The sequence below is a fragment of the Schistocerca americana genome, chromosome 8, assembly GCF_021461395.2.
Source record: "Schistocerca americana isolate TAMUIC-IGC-003095 chromosome 8, iqSchAmer2.1, whole genome shotgun sequence".
Lineage (NCBI taxonomy): Eukaryota > Metazoa > Arthropoda > Insecta > Orthoptera > Acrididae > Schistocerca > Schistocerca americana.
The window spans coordinates 248,934,185-248,955,365 of record NC_060126.1 but is presented as its reverse complement, the minus strand read 5'-3'; the positions used below and the strand labels follow the sequence as shown (position 1 = coordinate 248,955,365).

Genomic DNA, 21,181 nt, shown 5'->3' with positions numbered 1-21,181 from the left:
TCAGTCCTGAGACTGGTTTGATGCAGCTCTCCATGCTACTCTGTCCTGAGTAAGCTTCTTCATCTCCCAGTACTTACTGCAACCTACATCCTTCTGAATCTGCTTAGTGTATTCATCTCTTGGTCTCCCTCTACGATTTTTACCCTCCACGCTGACCTCCAGTACTAAATTGGTGATCCCTTGATGTCTCAGAACATGTCCTACCAACCGATCCCTTCTTCTAGTCAAGTTGTGCCAAAAACTCCTCTTCTCCCCAATCCTATTCAATACCTCCTCATTAGTTATGTGATCTACCCATCTAAACTTCAGCATTCTTCTGTAGCACCACATTTCGAAAGCTTCTATTCTCTTCTTGTCCAAACTATTTATCGTCCATGTTTCACTTCCATACATGGCTACACTCCATACAAATACTTTCAGAAACGACTTCCTGACACTTAAATCTATACTCAATGTTAACAAATTTCTCTTCTTCAGAAACACTTTCCTTGCCATTGCCAGTCTACATTTTATATCCTCTCTACTTCGACCATGATCAGTTATTTTGCTCCCTAGAACTTAGAACTACTTAAACCTAACTAACCTAAGGACATCACACACATCCATGCCCGAAGCAGGATTCGAACCTGCGACCATAGCGGTCGCGCGGTTCCAGACTGAAGCGCCTAGAACCTCTCGGCCACCACGGCCGGCGGAGTGCCTCAAGGAAGTGTCATAGGACAGCTCTTATTCTATATACACGGTGTTAAAAAGCAAGTGTCTAATATTTTGAGAGGTGACGGTATTTACCTAAACAAGAGAAAAATGTCAAGTAAACATGGGCTGTAAAATGCATACCTTAAAAGCTATGAGCAGGTATTCAATAGAAGAGATGTGCTGCACAGCAGCGAAGATAACAAGCGCCCCTAGCTGTTGAGATACACTCTTCAGAGCCCATATTTAGTGGATATTTTTTCTTCTTTTGGTGGATTCTCCTACCTCTGAAAATATTCGACACTATTTTTTAACATCCTATACAGGGTGTTTGCGTAAGAGCGTGCAAAAACACACCAGGACACAGAGAATGCTACACTAAAAAATTTGAAATTGGGAACCTCTGGTCGGAGAAGCCATCTTAAGCAAATATGGAAGTAAACTTGTCTACCGTTTTGTCTAGCATCATTATTTTCCAACTTATTTATAACTAATATGCATACAAGTGTACATATACTGTGCTGATTATTTACATGTACATTTTTATTTCCTGCGAGGAAACAGGGAGAACGAGCCTGATTACCAGGAACTCATGATGCAGGTTTTGTTTACTTTACTTATCCATAAAGTGGCTCTGTTGTATCGTATTTACACTTTCCAATGACAGGATGTGCTGTGAATCAACAACAGAGCCATTCATTACTCAGTGCCCTTCAGAGACGTACAGTACAATACCATGGAGCAGTGCCGGTACAGTATTTCCTGATCGCTAGGTCGGAAGGGGAGGTTCTATTCCATGAACTGAAAGGTCACCTGATTCCCCTTGATTATTTCGTATGGGAATATCTAAGGTCACTTGTGTATGGGACCCAGTGGATACGCAGATGGAATCAGTTGCCTGAATTGTAGCTGCCTGTGATGTGATTCAAAACAAACCAGAGATATTTGTCAGGGTGCGTCAGAATCTTTGCTTGGATTGAGGTTGATGGCCGTCTGTTTCAGCACATTTTGTAAAATAATGTACAAATGGTACGTTCATTGTGCCAATGATAGTATTTGCAGTTAACTAATGTAAATAAAAAAGTACACAGTAATGTGATTTTATTCCTATTATCTCCTTACGGTGGCTTCTCTTACCCCAGGTTCCCTACCTCAAGTTGTCCAGTGGAGCATTCTCTATGTCCTGTCAAATTTTTGCACGCTCTTACGGAAACGTCCTGTATACATAAACCGTTTTGTGAGTGGAGGGAGGCGGCCGGTATGACCGAGTGGTTCTAGGCGCTTCAGTCTGGAACCGCGCGACTGCTACGGTCGCAGGTTCGAATCCAGCCTCGGGCATGGATGTGTGTGATGTCCTTAGGTTAGTTCGGTTTAAGTTGTTCTAAGTTCTAGGGGACTGATGCCTCAGATATTAAGTCCCGTAGTGCTCAGAGCCATTTGAACCATTTGAGTAGAGAGAGCAGCAGAATGCGACTGTTTGGTGATTTCGCTTTAGTGTACGAGAAAGTGTCATCGTTGGGTGACTGTAGGAGCATACAGGGTGCCTTAGAATTTATATATGGAGTGATGATGGCGGCTTGCACTAAATGTAGAAGAACGTAAACCAATGCAGATGAATAGGGGAAAAAATTCTATATTGTTCGAATACAGGTCTGCTTGAAAGAGACAAGTCGATTAAATTTCTAGGCGTAATGTTGGACAGCGATATGAAATGGAACGACCACATAAGGTCGGTTATAGTGATTCTGCAGCCACCAACGTACATTTTGAAAAATTAAGGCTCATACAGAGGCAAATGGTCAATAATTTTTCCCTCGCTCCATTTGAAAGTAATGCACCACATCTTTTTCCTTCAACAATTATTTATCGAACACAAGAGAGAATGAAACTTCCAATTTTCCAAGTCTTCTCCTCCCCATTCTTTGGCCTTCGTCTAGCGAGACACAGGGGCAAGTGTGCCCTGTCGGTATTGCTACATGTTCTGGCCACGAAGCCATTTCTTCACCGAGCGAATCTCTTCGTCAGACTCACAATGTCTTCGGCGAACGGCATTTTTTAATTGTTCAAACGAGTGGAAGTCCGAGGGAGCTAGGTCAGGGCTGTGGAGGGGGCAGCACTGTCCAACCCTGTTCAGTGCTGTGTTCCGAAGTCCTCAAACTTGTGAGAGGCCGAGCGTTATCGTGTTGAATCAACTAGCTGGGTTGTTATGGCGCCGAAGTCGCTGGAGGCGTTTTTTGAGTTTGGCTAATATGTTCAGACGTCGACTTCTGTCGACTGTACATTCTCCATAAACAGCACACAAACGTTCCTGAATGTTCTCAGCAGTTTCCTTCTATGCAGTGAGAAATTCAATGACGACACGCTGCTTATAACATACATAGCTTACAGACGCCATTTTGAAATACTGGTGGAGTTACGGTAGCGGTATCTGTCGGTGCACAAACGAGTGGTTCGCGCGCACACTCGGGAAATTTCAAATAATGCGTACCTAAAGTTTCGCATTCGTACCATTGTTGTTGACTGAGAAAAAAATGTGATGCATAACCTTCTGGGCGATCATCTAGATGCTGATGTAGAACCGGTATTAGTGTCAGACTTTGACATAGATTTCGAATACTTCTGATCAAACGACGCAGAAGTGACGCACAGCATTCCTTCGAAATTTCTAAAATCTGTTGGATAAGTGGCAGCGAAACAATTATTCATGTTAGTATGTAAGGCCTATGAATCTGCAGACATACCACCGGTCTTCGGGAGAATATCATCCTCACAATCCCGAATATATCAAAGGCAGAAACATGTGCGAACCACGGCACAATTAGTTTAATAACTCGTGCATAAAAGTTTCTGACAAGAATACAATACCTCTAGAACGGTAGAGACAGCAGAGAAGCAGTTCTAACATTACGCTTGATAAAGGAAGTAAGCTTTAAAAAAAGAAAAGAAAAAAAGACACGTTCATAGGATTTGTCGATCTTGAAAAACCATTCGACAATGTAGGATTAAAATTCAGGATAGCAATTATAAGATTTATTGATGGCATAGCCATCCTTAGTGTAAGTGGAGAAGAATCACAGGACGTGCTTGACGGACTGAGCAGTCTAATGACCACAGAGCACGGTCTGAGAGTAAACCTAAGACGAAAGTAATGAGGAGAGAAATGAGACTAGCTATATAAACTTAGCAACAAAATTGGGGCCCACCTTGTGGAAGAAGTGAAGTAAATCTCCTACCCAGGAAAAAAGATAACGTAGGACGCACGAAGAAAGGAGGATACGGGGAGGAAACTGGTAGAGGAAAAGAGGGCATTCTTGCTAAAAGACATCTAGTACTATCAAACATATGTCCTAAACTGAGGAAGAAATTCCTGCTTATCTGCGTCTGGAGCACATCATTCTATGAACGTGAATTTGAGAAAACGAGAAAAGATGAGAATCGAAGCGTTTGAGATGTGCTGTTAGAGGAGGATGAGGGAAATTAGGTGGACGGATAAGAAATGAGGAGGCCCTTCGCAGAATTGCTGACGAAAGAAAATGTGGACACACTGACTAGAAGAAGGGATAGGATGACGGGAGACGTGTTAAAGACGTCAGGAAGTAGCCTTCGAGGTATTAGAGGGCGATGTAGAGGGCGAAAGATACAGCGGAAGGCGGTGATGAGTATACAAGTCCGACAAATGTTGAGGACGTCGGTGTTAAGTGTTACTCAGAGATGAAGAGCTTGGCAGAGTCTGTGTCGCCTGGCCACCAATAGTTGTTGCATAACGGTTTGATTCATGGATCCAGTTATATGGCCCCTTTCGTGTACAGCGTTTTTACGACTATGACGTGTGAGGCCTCAAGATGGCATCAATGTAATGCCGAAACTGGTGGCACATAAGAAGTTCATAAAATAAATTTCTACAATGCATACGGCTGTTGGTAAATTATTGCATCAAGAAAGACTGTTGTAGGATGCTTAATTTCAGGCGTGATTGATCTGGAAAGGCCACTTGCCGCCAATCAGTGGACGTCCTGTTGCGATATTGACGTGCAGTTTCCAACCATCGTCACTGATGAACGGTAGTCAGCATGGGTGCATGAACCAGCCTTCTGCTGTGGAAGCCCGTACACAGGAACGTTCGCTAAACGATCGTTGAAGATACTTTAATCATGGCGGCACATGAGCAGTTTACAAACTTAGCCGCTTTGGAAATTCTTCCACTACTGGCGCAAAAGCCAATGATTATGCTATTTTTGACATCACATAAATCGGTCCATTTCCGCATTACGACAACGACTCCATTGTTTTCCAAGTCCTTCCCCCCCCCCCCCCCTTTGCTTCTCCTCCAAACTGTTTCATGTACCCTCCACTGCTAGTGCTGCCAGCTCCCGCCTGTGAGTAGATATTGCACGTTGATGTCGATTTCAGGCGGTTGTCACATTAACGTGATTGGACTATGTGTATTGCAAACATCGCCCTCACCCACTCTCACTTGCCATCTCTTCCTCCCCTCCACCCCTCTCTCTCTCTTCAACCATTCCTGGACGTTCGCATATCGCCTGCAACGCATTCCGATGCTACTCCGGTTCTGCAAGGCAACCGAGACGTCAGACGTTCCAGCCTTTTTCACCCCCTCCTCACCTCTATCCCTACCGAAAAGACAAGACAGCGAGTTACAATTTTGTTGCCATGCTGTTCTGAGGCATGTTTAAAATTTTAGGTCTCTAACTAGTCAGGAAATTAGTATAAAATCAGTCGCAAAGTTTGTGCCGAACAGACCAATGTACGAAATCTAGGCAGTAAAAACGTGTTGAAAAATAATGAATTAAAAACCAAGGCCTGTCAGACAGGTCGAGTATGACCACCCACAAGCAAACTAGTTTACTGCTGTTTCTGACCAACATAAGTGTAGCACAGCTTTCTTGGGCAAGAAGAACATGATCTAAAATGATATACAACCAGTACATCGAAAAGAAAATAGTACAAAATAACAATAACGATGTAAAGCGAACATTTAGTGTTTTGGGCAGTTGAAGACAATGACTGGACGAGCATGGGAAAAAATAAACGAAAGAGTAAAAATGAAGTGCTTTTTTACTGGCTCTCAGCTTTCGATCTACTTGAAAGGATAGTTTGCTAGGCGTGTGTCTTGTGAGTTTCGGCTCATGGTATTGAGACATGCACTTAAAATGCAAAAAGTCATTAAAATCTAACCGTTGATGTGCGATCAACAGAGAGGTACAAGTTTAGAATTTCTACGAGACACACAAAAATACGTAAACGGATAAGTGGTCATACTGGGGTGTGGTGGTCGAAATATACAGTCTCATTTGCACATTACAATTTACGGACGAACTGTATCGGATGGCGGACACCCGTTTTCAGTTTCCTACAAAAAGCCAAAATCTAAATTAATTACTGAGTATGCTCAGGTTCTACAAGAAAACTACTTAGAAAACCGATTTAGTAAAATGCTTACGACTAGTGATGAGGCTATCAGTTTGTCACAGAGATTTTAAGAATAATTCAGTATGGAAATATGAGCTACAAAAAGAGCAGCATATAAGTGCCTACCAAGATCGTCTAACGAAATACACGGCCTAGTCACATTTACGTGACGTTGGACGCAAACGTGCAATAACCGCCCATATACGACAGGTGACAGCACTTGTAGTGGAGAGAATATGAAGCGTGACGGGGGACGCGGAGAATAGTGTAGTCGTTGTCGTAATAAATAGCTAAATGGTAGTAAGTCTATTTTAAATGTGCATCCTTTCCACTTACACATGTATGAATGAGCACGATCATCATCTTGCCCAAAAAAGAGACGCTTTTCATAGTTCAATTTCACTACAACCTCCACCTTCTCAGTTTCTTCAATGTGGTTTTTCGTTGTTATCACTGAAGAGTAGTTGTCAGGGATTAAGGCGACAGTCGATGTCCCAAAAATGTATACTTACCTTCAAGAACCGATTTTTGTACATGCGAGGCCTAAATAGATAGTGTGGTAGCTTCTGACCGGACATTTTGGGATACCCTAATGAATCTGCTCTCCAGGCGTTCACCTCTGATATGCAGGATACCCTTCTTGTGGATCATTATAGAACGGTAGAACACAAGTGAGCTGTAGTTCTACAGTAGATGCAACGGATTTGAGGCAAAAATTTAGGTGCGTCAGTGCTTTAAGTTTCGTTGAGGTTTGTTGGAATCTTCGTTGCGCTGCAGACACAGTTTGCGGTCGGTGTGTGGTCCTATCGTCGAAGTCCATGAGCGACGATCTGTGATCAGAATGTTGTCTGTGAATTCATTTTGCATGCTAGCAAACCTGCGCAAATTTTACAAGATCTCGCACAGAGTACTGTCGCTACTGATATTACATGTACTGTACTAGTTTACGTCTTGGCGAGCCTCTGGCTGAAGCAAAAAAAACACAAGTTCAGAAGTACTGTGATCTCAAGGCATCTGTATTGGTGAACACTTGATACATGAAAGCTTGGTCACCACGCATGCACTACAGACACTAGCCTCTAAATTATATACGACCTTCGCTGGCTGCAGTGTAATGTGTATGAATATCCAACTGTCTAGTTGTCTACGAATGGATGCAGTACACACAATACGTCAAAAGAAAAATTGTTCAAATTTTTCTACATTTCGTTTAGTTTTTGCACCAGAGAACAACCATCGGCGTTTTCAAAACTACTGCACTTCATGGTGGACCATATGGAAGCGGGTATCCATTGTTTCGAAGTGAATAACGTACTTGGCCGTTTGTAGCTTTTCTACGACTGCAGAGGTTGCGGTAAAAAGAAATAGTAGTCCTTCAGAGTTCCGTATTTAGTTGCATGACGAGTTGTGAGGAATACAGCCAGGTGGAAGATTTTCTTTGATACATTATTTTGACGACATAGGCCCTTTGCTGGTAGCCATTAAGCGAACCTAGCATATGGAGAAATCAATTAAAACTGTAGTTCTTCTCCTATGACGAAGTGGTATACAGTTTTTAATGGTTCTGTGCGGGCTACTGACTTAACGTGTGGAATACGTAGTTTGAAATTTTGTGGACGAGGCTGGAGAAGACCTCTGTAGTTTAAGATTCTAAACTTGCCAGATGTCATCAGATATTCACGTTTCCTTATCACGAAATTGGATTACTTTCTTCTTTCTTCTGCCAAGTATGAGTGGATTGCAGCCGGAGCTAAGAGTGGTATTCTGTTTATTTCCAGAGTTAATATCTTAGCAGCCTTTTACTGTTTCTGGTAGAGATGGATGACATTGTTCACCATTGTAGTTTCAGTCGGACATCTGCAGCACAGTTATTTGTCCACGCAAGTATGTTTCCCTGCTGAGTTTCTCATCACCGTTGGCGATGTTTTAGGAAGTATCGTACGTCTGCATGTTAACTTCTTTTAGCGCTGCTTATACTTTTACAGTTATAAAGTCTTTAGAGTATGATTCTACAAATCAGTTGACAAAGTTAGGTAAAAAGCAAGATTGGGGTTAAACGTCATTAGAGACGGAGTACGGGCTCAGAGGGGACAAAGGTGGTACAGGAAATCGGTTTTTATCTTTTTAAGGGAAATTACTCTGCGTTCGCGCTAAGAGATATTGAGAAAATATGACCTAGATCTCTGGCATATGTGTCCAGTACCTTAAAGCTAAGTAAGTGATGACTGGAGTTGATATGTGTGTATCTCCCCAGAAATTTCTTTCTTCAAGACATGAAGTCTTGTGACTCAAACTGCTTCAAGCAACATACACTACTTGATAACAAGTATCCGGACATCTTATGTAAGGCGAATTATTCTCTAGATGTCACGGGAGGTGGGCTCCAACGCCCGTGTATAAAGAGGTGGGGAATATTGTGTTATCAGCAGAGGAACAGTAACAGCACAATGGGTTGGTCAAGAGCCCTCAGTGACTTCGAACATGGACTAGTCATTGGATGCCACCTGAGTTACAAATCCAACATGGACACTTCAACGCTCCTAACGCTGTCCAAGTCGACTATTGGTGATGTGGCTGTGAACTGGAAACGCGGAGGAACAACCGCACCGAAGCCGTCTCGAGGCACCTCGTGTACTGATGGACAGAACACCATTGCGGAGGTTGGTTGTAAAAAATCACGTGGAATCAGTAGAAGGAATAACTCTTGAATTCCAAAATACTTTCAGCAGTACAGCTAACACAATGATTATGCGTAGGGAGCTGAAGAGCGGGATAAGTGGTAGAGCACCTCCTCAATGGGCACACATTTCCGTAATCAACTTTAAGTAACTCTTGAGTTGAGGTGGAGAGGGACGCACTGGACGTCGTATGACTGGAAACGAGTGATCTGGAGTGATCAATTGCGAGATAGCCTCTGGCAGTTCTGTGGAAGGGTTTGGGTCCGTCGAATGCCTGCAGAACGTTGCCTGCCACCACTTGTAGTGCCAACAATGAAGTACAGATTTACGTCATGGAGGTGTTTTTAATGGTTATTGCGTGGTCCTCTTACTGCTCTTAAGAAGTCACTAAATGCGGAAGGATATGAAAACATTTCACAGTGTTGTGCACAGTTCGGAGACAGCGATTGTTTGTATCAGCACGACAATTCACCATGTCATACAACAGCATCTGTGACGCTACGGTTCGTGGACAATAACATTCATGAAATGAACTAGTGTGCTCGGAGTCAACACTTGAAATCACTGGAATACCTTTGGGATGAGTCAGAACTTCCACTTCACTCGAGATCCGAGCATCTACCAACACTGTCCTGAGGAACGGTTACAAGGGAGGGCAAATTCGGAAGGCTCTACATCCCACACCTGCAGCACCGGCGGAAACTGAGGATGAACCTCAGGAGGCGGCTGCCCTGGCTATTATTGCGTTTTGTGGGACCTTATCCGGAAAAATTGGGCGCATTTTACGTAAACACCAAGTGAAAACAATCTTTCGTCCTCCAAGCAAAACCAAAAGCCTTCTTGGTAGTGTCAAGGACAACACTGGTCTACGTAAATCAGGGGCTTATCAGATACCTTGCCAATGCGGTAGCGTATATATAGGGCATACCATTTGTACCATTGAGGACCGATGCCGAGAACATCAATGGCACACTAGACTGCAACAGCCCAGTAAGTCGGCAATCGCTGAGCATTGCCTGTCGGAACTCCACAGCATGGATTATGACCAAACCAAATACTGGGACCGTGTCATCAAAGAAGCCATAGAGATCAGAGTAAGGTAGCCCCAACTCGTGGGAACCCGCGATCACCCGGATTAAGAAGAAAAATGATATTTCCCAGGGTGTACCGACTTCGTGGGAGGAGGGAAGAATAACGAGAGCGGTGCCGGCAGACCCTCCTGAACGAGAAGACCTAGGACGGCGGGAGAACGGACGCTGCACCTGGACCGCGCGCGGGGAGCGGACCGCACCAACTCATTGGAAGCGCCTGAGGGAGGAGCGGGAGGGGGATTGTCCTATATACATGGCGCTGGCCCACCGCCGGTCAGTACATCAGCGCACCTGATGATGGCAACGTGGTCGACTGCCGAAATATTGTGTCCTATGCACACTCATACCAGGCTGTTTACCCGAGATTTATTTCGTCATAAAATACGCCTGGAGAAATTGAAGAATTACCCCACTGAAAGTTTCGCCAGCAGAGGCAATACTTTCCTGCTTGATCCTACGTTATTAAGGAACCTGCAAAAAGAAACACCCCAATTTCCTTTTTGTTTTGGGAATAGACCTTCCGCAACTACACTTCATTTTGATTTATTTAACTTTCGTCCTTTGGGACAAGCAATTATTCATGTCATCAGCCAAGTCGTCCGGCTTCAGTCCGTATCACCATTGGTCAGAGCCAAATTAAAGTGTCTAGGGAAGTGATACACGTCGACCTAGGAGTTGGCTGACGTCAGGAACGATTGCTTGAGGCGACTGTGAAACCGTGACTACTCGCAAAGAACGAAAGATAAATAAACCCAACAAAAATTTAAGGTGTGGAATGTCTATTTCCAAATCAAATAATTTATCAACTGCGGACCCGCCAGTAAAATTCTCCCTGAAAAGCAATGTAGAAGATAATGAAATCCAGATTTCCGTTTTCCCAACCATATTATTTTCATACTTCTAAAAATGGTGTTCAGCTTTTGGTCTGCTCATTTGAAGTCTCCGTACACTAAGAGTGCTTAACGTTGACGAAAACCATGTCGTCGAAATATTGAACCAGTCAGACTCTTCCACCTATTCATGTCGTTCAAATCAAGTATTTTCTTTAAATTTTGAACACACAGTTCTTCTTCAATTAACAGGTTTTTTCGAGCTCTCCTGTTTCAGAGTGTTGACAGCCCCAAACACAAAAAAATTAGAATGAAAGAGAGCAATAATAAACAAAATTCGTGTGAAGTATTTGGTATATGTAGTCGTAATTTAAAACAAAATAAAAATGTAAAAGAGAAGGAAGAGGGAAACGTTAGTAAGCGTCGGGATAAAGAATAAAATATAGATGTTAAAATATGTGCTAAACATTAAGGTGATGACGAACGGTGTTACCTGCTGGGTTGGAATACTAAGTATGCAAAGTACTTGCCTAGGTTAGTTTGAAGCACTATGTAAGCAATACTGCTAGCGATAGCACAGACTAAGAGAAATATGAAAACATGTAGTGTGGTCACACAAACCGAAGCTGTGTGACGCGTAACTCACTTGCACGGTGAGTGTCACTGCCCGGCTGCCCTACCGAAAGATCTCCGTCACTAGCCAGTGATAGGGACTCTGATCTCTGAGACGGGACGCCGGGAGAAGTAGCCCGCAGGCTAGGCTCACCCGCGGCCAGACTGCCTTGCCGGGTGCCAGAGCTGCTGTTAGTAAAAGTCCAGTCATCAGCCAACTGCTCCACGCCAGTCACAACTTACACAGTATGTCAATGTAAACAGCCGCGCAGCAACTTATGTGACTCTGCTTTTGCTTAACTGAACAGAAATGAACTGTCAATTGCACAATGTTCAGTCTTCTTATTACTTTTTCTTGTACCAAAGTCTATGATTTCTAAAAGATAGGAGTACGTACAGCAACAAGTCACAATGTTTTGTTAAAACATCATTAATCTAAAATGTTGATTTACTAGCGCCTAGTCTCAAATCTCTAGTGTTAATAATATGGCATCACAGCATACAAATCATTTAAATACTATTTCCGCTACTAATACTGTTAACTAAATTGTCACTAATTTGTTGGATTTCCAGGGTCTTCGTTAAGACAGAACATTTGTCCTACTATGTAGAAATGGAATAAATGTATGATTGATTGCTTGTTAAAAATGTTCTGGGGCATAAATTTTTGGTTACATTAAGAGGGTTACATGTTCGTACACTAGGTACTACCTTGTCGACCATTGTCCTCGCTACGAAGCCCTTTTTTTCACACTATTTCAAATCACGTTTCACATTTCACAATGATTTTTAACTGAGAAAAACTCTGTACAATGTACTAATACATAATAATTCTACGCATTTGTTATTCTTATGAAAGATTATTTCGTTATATTTGCACAGACCATCATAATATGATTACAAGATGGCCATCATATACAGAGTGTCTTTCCTAAGAATCACCAGGCGCATCTTCTCCGGTGTTTCCGCAAATATCTGCAATTTTGTTTTGCTTAGAGTCAGTCCAAAAACGCTTTCTGGTTGACATTGGGCGTCGCATGTTTAGCCACGTACTACTTATTACAATCTTCAGAAAACTCTCGAAGTAGTTAGGCTATAATATTTTATTTTTTATTGCAACGAAAAGCTCATATTAACATTGAATCAATAACAAAAGAACTATTATATATAATCAAAGAGTAAACTAGCTGACCCTTGTGCGCGCCGCCACAGAATAATGCTATCCTTCACTGTGCGTCTACGGATGTTCTGCTCGCGACTCCCACACATGAAAGACGTAACGAGCAGTAACTACTTCGGCTGACTCCAGCCACACAATGCAAAAACGAAATTGCATATATCTCCCATAACACCAGAGAAAATGCGCCTAACAACTCTTAAGAGAGATAGTCGGTGTACACTAGATGTTCTGAAAAACTTCGGCAATCAAAGATATTATACATTAGCAGATATGCTTCGCTTAGATTCAGTGGCGGCTCGTAAGTATACATCCTGGGCGTTCAGAAATTTTTAAATTCACATAAATATGAGAGCGTGAAATTAATATCATCTGCTGTACAGCAGTTATGCTAATCAACAAATTTATACAACTTCAGCTACTGTCAATAATAATAATAACAATAATAATATAACAGTAACAACATGCATAACTTATCTGAGAAAAGAAAGAACAGTTTTTGTGGAATTTTGTTGTTTTCTATATAATTAAGCCCAGTTTGTGGCAAGAATGAGGTAATACTTAAGCTTTCACTACTCCCTGTTTCGCATTTTTGTGTAAGTGGGAGTTTTGGTGTTTTTTTTATTTTGTCAGGAAAATGTATAAGGTCTCTAACACGTGTTAGTTAACGAATTAACGTCCGGGTTGAAAATCAGACATTCTTACGTTGCACTCACACAACAACTTACACTTATTATACACTTCTTTGTTAAATGTTTGCTTGCAGTCGCGCTTATTTGATTTCGTCACCTTATCAGACAATGGATCTGGTCTGGGTGGCCCTAACTCCTTGGCGGTTAACTTTTCCTGGTATTTTCTTTTGTGCAAGCAATTAAAACAGATTCAGCAGATTTCAGGTTGACACTGTAAAGACCAGCCGATTCCTGCGAATTTGCTGAGAACTGGTCTGTTGCTTTGCAGAACTAAGTTCAAAGTTACCACTGGAACACATCACAAGAGTCAATATTTACATGTGTTGCTCACTTCCTTGAAACATCACTCCGTTTTGATATTTTCAGTGACGACCTCATTCATGACAGTGCACATGCATGGTATGCTGTCAGTATGGTAACTGATGATGTAGAATCTAGAACCATACATTTCCTAAAAATGACCACGTGTGTGATTGATGGTGCAGCATCTCACACTAAAAACCGCTTTCAACTTTATGCGCTTCGAAAACACTGTACAGGAATTAAGACAAAAAATGGATAATGTCAACAATAGGTCATGGAGAAAGTGCATGTGTGGGGTAAGAGGTCTCTATAAACTACCTTGCAACAAGATTTAATATCCAGCATGAAGCTGTTGATCCTATAAGAGATGCTATTTGATCTCTATGGACTGTATCAAAATTATTACACAACAGAAACTCTTACTTCTAAATGAAAATACACTAGGGGAATTTCGTTTAAAAAGGAGACAAGAGTGGCACGAAATCAGTCAGATCAATGCTGGGTTGCATCCTGCAGTGGCATTCACATTGCAAGAACAGTTCTCCACGAAATACAGCCTGTTACTGTATGTGAAATGCCGAGACCTCAGTATACTTTAGAAGACTTTGTTGTGAGCAACTTCATTTCTTGTGTGTATAGTAATCACAACACAGAGTGCTGTATCTTCTAGAGTGCAGCTCATATTTATAAACAGAAACCAATAAATTAATGGATAAATAAATGATCACATTCACGATTTAGTCTAGTTCTCGAGTTTTCACATTTTTGCAATCAGGTTATGTGTGATGCTACTGTCTGCATGAGGAGTCTTGCCGCTGTAACTTAGTATCCTGATCGCAATTACAGTTAGTTTAATGTACTTAATTTGGTTGTCAGGTAGTCAAGTAAAGAATCAAGCATCGTGTGATTACAGTTGAAGTGGACCGTAAAAATAATTGTGGCCCTGCATAATTACTAATAAGTCTTTGACCAGTGAGAAGACTCATATAGTACACCGTTTGTTCTGCAGGACTTGTAAATTTTGAAGATGGTGACAGGAAATTATACATGGTACTTGGTATCACAGGTTAAAAGGAACAAAGTAGAGTATCAGTAGTCCCCATATGAACACCATTTCAGTAACGTTGAGGGAGACACTAGTTGACAAGCTGGTATCATTACATGTAGCAAGAAAGAATCTAAAGCCTGTAAATAAACAAGATGTCACATTGGAAATCGAAATAATTAAAACATGTAGTTACATAGTGATTACATCTTGTGACACAACAACAAACAAGTCTCGACTAAAGCTAAATAGCCCATATAGAAAACTGTCAGTGTTAATGCATGCAATGGCACAATATTCTTCTCTGACTAGATATTAAATGTTGTTGAAAAAATTAATCATTCCATCAAAAGAAAATTATATTTACTTCCATATCTCAATAGATAAAGAAGTTCCAAGTATTAATCATACAGAAAATATGCATCTCTCTGCATGCTATCATATGTAGAAAACCTTGGTTCGATATTTTGAACCGTTTACGGAATACGATGTGTGTTACGACCACATGATTCACGTTGCGTATGGTCAGATCCGAGCACACTGCAAACGACCCTCCCAAAGAGATAAAAACCAATACCTTGAGAACATCAACGTGCTCTCAGCTCTAAGTACAATTGTCACACACAGCAATGTATGACGTAAAATGAACCATACAGAAGATCTACACAACGCCTTTTTACTACCGCAAATTTTAAAAATTTCGTGCACTGATTTACTTAATTTGCTGCAACACAATAACTATGACGAATAACGAAAAGAAATTCAGTCTTTTGTAGAGTGAAGATATCGCTCTGCAAGATGTGAAACAATCAATTCTTGTCACGAAACTCGAGTTTTCCTAGAATTGGATAACAAGTATTTCATAGCAGCAGGTACATCCACTGAAGCACTTCGCCTGTGACGGTGTTGTACATGTAGGACTGCATCACACTGCTTCATGCTGGATCTCTTGAATGTTCACTTGGTCCCATAGTGTGACGCATTCACATCAGATTGCTTATGTAGGTCGAGGTAATACAATTGCACCACATGACCAAATGTCATCTGACTTTTCGAGCAGTGCTCGATACAGTAGCAATCTCTGTGATGCATCAAAAATGTTGAGCCTATTGGAACGTGCCTATCATTTGTTCAGCTCCAATTTTAAGAAATAATAATGTTAATATGGTGGCCATTTTGTGTTCATGTTTTGTGCAAATACGAGAGCTATTAGGAAAGTGAAGAATGATCGGTCGCGAAATGGAAACCACTGTGAAAATCCAACGAGGCTTTTCACAGACGTTTCGGGCAGTGTCTCTCGTATGCCCGTCGATAGCATCAAGACCCTTTTTTCAGTTGTGAGCGCACTGTGGGCGAGTAAAGGTGCCTAGAACAACAATGTCTCCCACCAAGTAGTAGACCCTGCTGAGAGGCTTCGCCTTAATGAATGCAGCCCACCTAATACAACTGCCACGCACTTCCTTCTTCATGGCAGTCCTCAGCCGCACTCTGCAGGGGCAGTGAAGACGCTCCTGCATCCTTTTCGATTGGAAGTGATCGATCACCCACAACACAGCCCTAATTGGCTCGTCCTGAGTATCATCCCTATTCACATGAAACGCTGGATACAAAGACAACACTTGGGCGCAGGCTACGTGCTATAGACCAGTGTAGGGAATTATCGGGCAGCACAGGTGGCTGCCTTCTATGACGATGGTGTTGGAAATTTGGTATAACGCTGCGACAAATGTCTAAGTCAGAGCGGCGACTATGTATAGAAGTACCTGGAAGATGTAGCTAAATGTGCAAAGAAAACAGTTTTGTGTATTAGTACATTATACTTTGCTTGCCTCACGTTAAAAACACCGTGGAACGTGATTTAAAAAGTGCAGAAAAATTCTACAAAAGCGAGGACATATGCCCGACCATCGCTGTAACCAGTGGATACACACACGACAGGTGAAGAAAAACATTCACCACGTATTTTGCAAGACATTTTCCATACATTTATTCAATTTCTATGCTGGGAGCCAAGTGAATTGCAATTATTGAAGTCCCTGGGAATTCCAGAAAGTAACAGTATTTTAGTTAATAGTATTAGTGCCATAAGTAACATGTAAGTGATCTGCATGTCGTGATGCCTCTAGATGTGCACTAGTAGCTCTAAATGCTTTGCTAATAAACTAATGACACAAGACTAATAATCATTAAACAATACGACTGGTTGCAGTACATACATACCAGGTATACCTCCTAAGAATCGCCAAGCACGTTTTCTCAGTCGATTCGGGAGATATTTGCAATTTCGATATTGCAATGTGTAGCTGGAGTCAGCCGAAGCAAATACTGCTCATCACATCTTTCATGCAACGCTGAGTGTAGACAGATTTTTCAAGGGGGTCTTTAGGTAGTCATTCGACACAACGACTCCATATTAGGCTAGAAGGAAATTGGTTTTGCCGATATGTTAACAGGGACAGGAGAATACGGAGAATAGCCAGTACTCCAACAGCAACCGAGCAGCGATGCTGCATGCTCGCAGCAGTCAGCGCAGCCAGCGCGTTGCTGTTGCTGCTGCAATACTGGTTGTTCTATGTGTTTTACTGATCCTGTTAATAGATGCTGATAGTACAAATATCGCGCTAGATTGATTTGGGACCACTCCATAGAGTGTATGTAAAATTCCGGTTCAGAAATCATTTTGTTTGTAGTGGGAAACAAATCGACGCACTCTATCGACACAGGCCATCTCATGAGAGACATGACAAGCAGTATTTGTGTAGCTTGATTCAAGACACATATTACAAGATCTAAATTGTACATATCGGTCGAAATAGCAGAGAAAATCTGTCTGACGACTCTTAGGAGGGACACCCTGTACGTCCTTTATTGTAAGAAAGTCATGGAAAACATATCCGCCAATATGGCGAATTATATTTCTGTGATCTATTTGTCCATAGAATATTTCGTGCCAGTATCTTTGTATATAAGCGACGTACTACTAGCCTCAAATGTGAATTAAAACATTTCGATTCCAACATTCAAACTCTCCATTGGAAGCAAGACTGAGTATTGGTGTTACTGAGCTTTCTTTGTTAAATGTAAGCTAAATCTGCTACACACGTAAAAAAATGTTTTGCATCACCTCGGTTCCGAGAGTTCCAGAACATCTACAGAAAATTGGAATAGAGATCAACATAAACATCATTTCCGACCTTTTCATTGTTCATGAAATCAACACATTGCATGTTGTACCACCATTCAACGAGACCTTCAGAGGTGGTGATCCAGATTCCTGTACACACCGGTATCTCTAATACCCCGTAGCAAGTCATGTTGCATTGGCGCATGCCTGTATTCGTCGTGGCATGCTATCCACAAGTTCATTAAGGCACTGTTGGGCCAGATTGTCCCACTCCTCAACGGCGATTCGGCACAGATCCCTCAGAGTGGTTGGTGAGTCACGTCGTCCATAAACAGCCCTTTTCAATCTATCCCAGGCACATTCGATATGGTTCATGTCCGGAGAACATGCTGGCCACTCTAGTCGAGCGATGCCGTTATCCTGAAGGAAGTCATTCACAAGATGTGCACGATGGGGGCGCGAATTGTCGTCCATGAAGACGAATTCCTCGCCAACATGGTTGCACTATCGGTCGAAAGATGGCGTTCACGTATCGTAAAACCGTTACTGCGCCTTCCACGACCACCAGCGTCGTACGTAGGCCCCACATAATACCAACCCAAAATAGCAGGGAACCTCCACCTTGCTGCACTCTCTGGACAGTGTGTCTAAGGAGTTCAGCCTGACTGGTTTGCCTCCAAACACGTCTCCGACGATTGTCTGATTGTAGGCATATGCGACACTCATCGGTGAAGAGAATATGAAGCCATCCCTGAGCGGTCGATTTGGCATGTAGTTCGGCCTATCTGTATTGCGCTGCATGGTGTCGTGGTTGCGAAGATGGACTTCGCCATGGACGTCGGCAGTGAAATTGCGCATCATGTAGCTAATTGCGCACAGTTTGAATGGTAAAAGTCGTAACACGATGTCCTGTGGTTGCACGAAAAGCATTATTCAACACTGTGGCGTTACTGTCAGAGTTCCTTTGGGCCATAATCCGTAGACAGCGATCATCAACTGCAGTAGTAGCCCTTGGGCGGCCTGAGCGAGGCATGTCATCGGCAGTTCCTGTCTCTTTGTGCGGGTTTAGTGACATCCCTGAACAGCGAAAGGGACTGTGCCTGTGATACGGTATCCACAGTCAGCGTCTATCTTCAGGAATTCTGGGAACTGGGGTGATGTAAAACTTTTTTTGATGTTGTATATCGATGATAATAATTCTTTGTGGCTTCCAGCCTTATGAAACCCTCTCTATTCAACCCCACTGCTGGAGATAGCCTGTCAGCTTCGCAGTTTGCTTCACACAGCAATTTCTAATTTGGCCACATGAGATGTAGTGGATTTCATTTTACAACATTCCAAAATGAGATTTGGTTACTGATGATCTTGAACTTCACATGAATGGCAGTAACGCTAGCCGCTGCACTATGGGAATGGGCAAGACAAATGTACTGGACTGCTTGCTGCCGACGGCAGACAACTTTTGTATCAGCGCATTTCTCCAAGAATGATGTGTTCGAGTATTTTCAAATGAAATGCATTGAAGAGCTTCTTAATTTTGAAAGTCTCGTAGCCCACTTTATACTTGTGAGGGACTGAAGCAACAAATGGGAGACAGGGGGAAGGAAGCAGAGTCAGTAGTCAGTCTTACTCCTAATGAGGAGATTGCAGGAATTTTTCGATTGGTAGAGATTTAATACACATTTGGCGCGTCTAGTACCGCAGTACAGCCCAAGTATTTTATACATACAACCTCTTGCGTTCACAAATCACACCACGTGACTTGTTTTGAAAACAAGGAAAAACCTCAGTTAATAGTACTGAGCACCAGTCCAATGAAATTTGCAATATAATCTAAGATTCACTACCTGAAATTTATTTCTATATAATTAAGTATAAGAAACAGTAAATAATGTGTATTACGTTACGGAACGTCGAATCACAATATCATTCCTTTCTTGAGGCACTACCCAATTCAGACATTTCTTCAGAAAGCTACACTCGCCAGAAGTGAAGGTCTCAATCAGGCCTTTAAGAAAGAATAAGGCATGAAGTTTAAAGTTGCCAGAGTGGAATGAGTGTCCTTTGCATCTCTTTCAGTACTATGCTGACAACAGTTCGCTATTACCTCTCGATATATAAGGGTTGGATAAGAAGTAGTGGCAACACCGTTATAATTCATACCAGCTTTTGTTGACAGACGTTCATCATATTACACGCCGTCGGTATAATAGCCCTGCATCTCGATATACTTCCCCACACAAATGCAAGTCGTCGTAAACTGTCAGTGCATCCACTTCTATCGATGTGTAGCAGGGACCACGCTATGGCACAGATGATGTCTTCTCTTGTGCTTTAGCTTATGCCATGAGGAGGCTTCATAATTTTGGCGAACATGTCGTAATCGCATGGATTCATATCGGATGAATACGGCGGATGTTCAGTATCTCCCATCCCCATGTATGCAGGAACTCCTGCATGGGTCTCACCTTCTGACATCATGAAGGATGATGCGACGCTGTACTAGATGGTGTCCTCGCTTTCTTCTCAGTGTGAGATGAAGGTGCAGTGACCATCTGCACCTACGGTGCAATGTGCTTCAGATTAACCCCCGGGAACTGTAAGCCACAATAGCCATCTCTTTGCCACCAGCTGCTTCGCAGAGCATGTGCTGTGGGTCAGGAGAACCATGGCGTTTCCATGCAATGGACCGATCTTAGATGACATTTCTGCCATTCCAAAACACTTTCATGCATCTCGCCACCATACGATATGCCAATGCTGCATCACCACATGCCTCACGCAGTCCCCGAACACATTGTTGTTTGCCCCGATTATGTACCACTTCAATCTTGATCCATTTTTTCCGTGTTTCGTAAACATATTGTCAGGGCGCTTGAAATGGCCTCGCGCACTTTCGAACAGTACACACTGCAACAGATTCAGCCACTCACTGTACTTCTTCAACTGGTCTTCTGCTATCTGTTACAGGCAGCGCACATGCCATTTGACATGTTACGGCAGTGTTGCCAATACTTTTTATCCAGCCCTAGTATCTCACAGCTGTCGTCTTACCATTCTCTTCGTTAAAATTCGTACGAAGATTTTTTGATTGTAGAAGCTCTGGTACCAATTTGTCTGAAAGACTATTGTTATAAGTTTGAAATGAGCTTGTTTCTTTGTTTTCTGTTCGCCTGATCGCGATGTCCACTTTTGATGAGTACAGCCTTTCTCATCCATATTATTCACATTTCCAGTGCACATTTCTTACTTCATTTTCCAGATTCTGCAACGAATTTCTCTCCACTTCAAGTTCTGACACGTTTCCATTACCTGTTATAAGTTTCTCATGCTGGCTGCAACATGCTGCATCATCACAAAGGGATTCTAGGGGTGGAAAAAAACTAGGGGTGTGATGAAGGGCTTAACTAAAAGTGGGTGATAACTAACTTAACATACAATTACACGTATTTAAGTTGATATAAAGTCTATATATTTTTCGTTCAAAACGCACTACAGTAAAATAT

General features: G+C 42.2%; 1 protein-coding gene across 1 annotated transcript in view; it reads right to left on the bottom strand.

Annotated features, from left to right (window-relative positions):
- LOC124545109 (rabphilin-3A) overlaps positions 1 to 21,181 on the bottom strand; it is a 1,015,241-nt gene that overhangs the window by 147,791 nt on the left and 846,269 nt on the right. Inside the window, exon 10 of the mRNA XM_047123925.1 lies at positions 11,369 to 11,523. Coding sequence (XP_046979881.1) covers positions 11,369 to 11,523 — 155 coding nt within the window. The remainder of the gene's footprint in view (positions 1 to 11,368; positions 11,524 to 21,181) is intronic.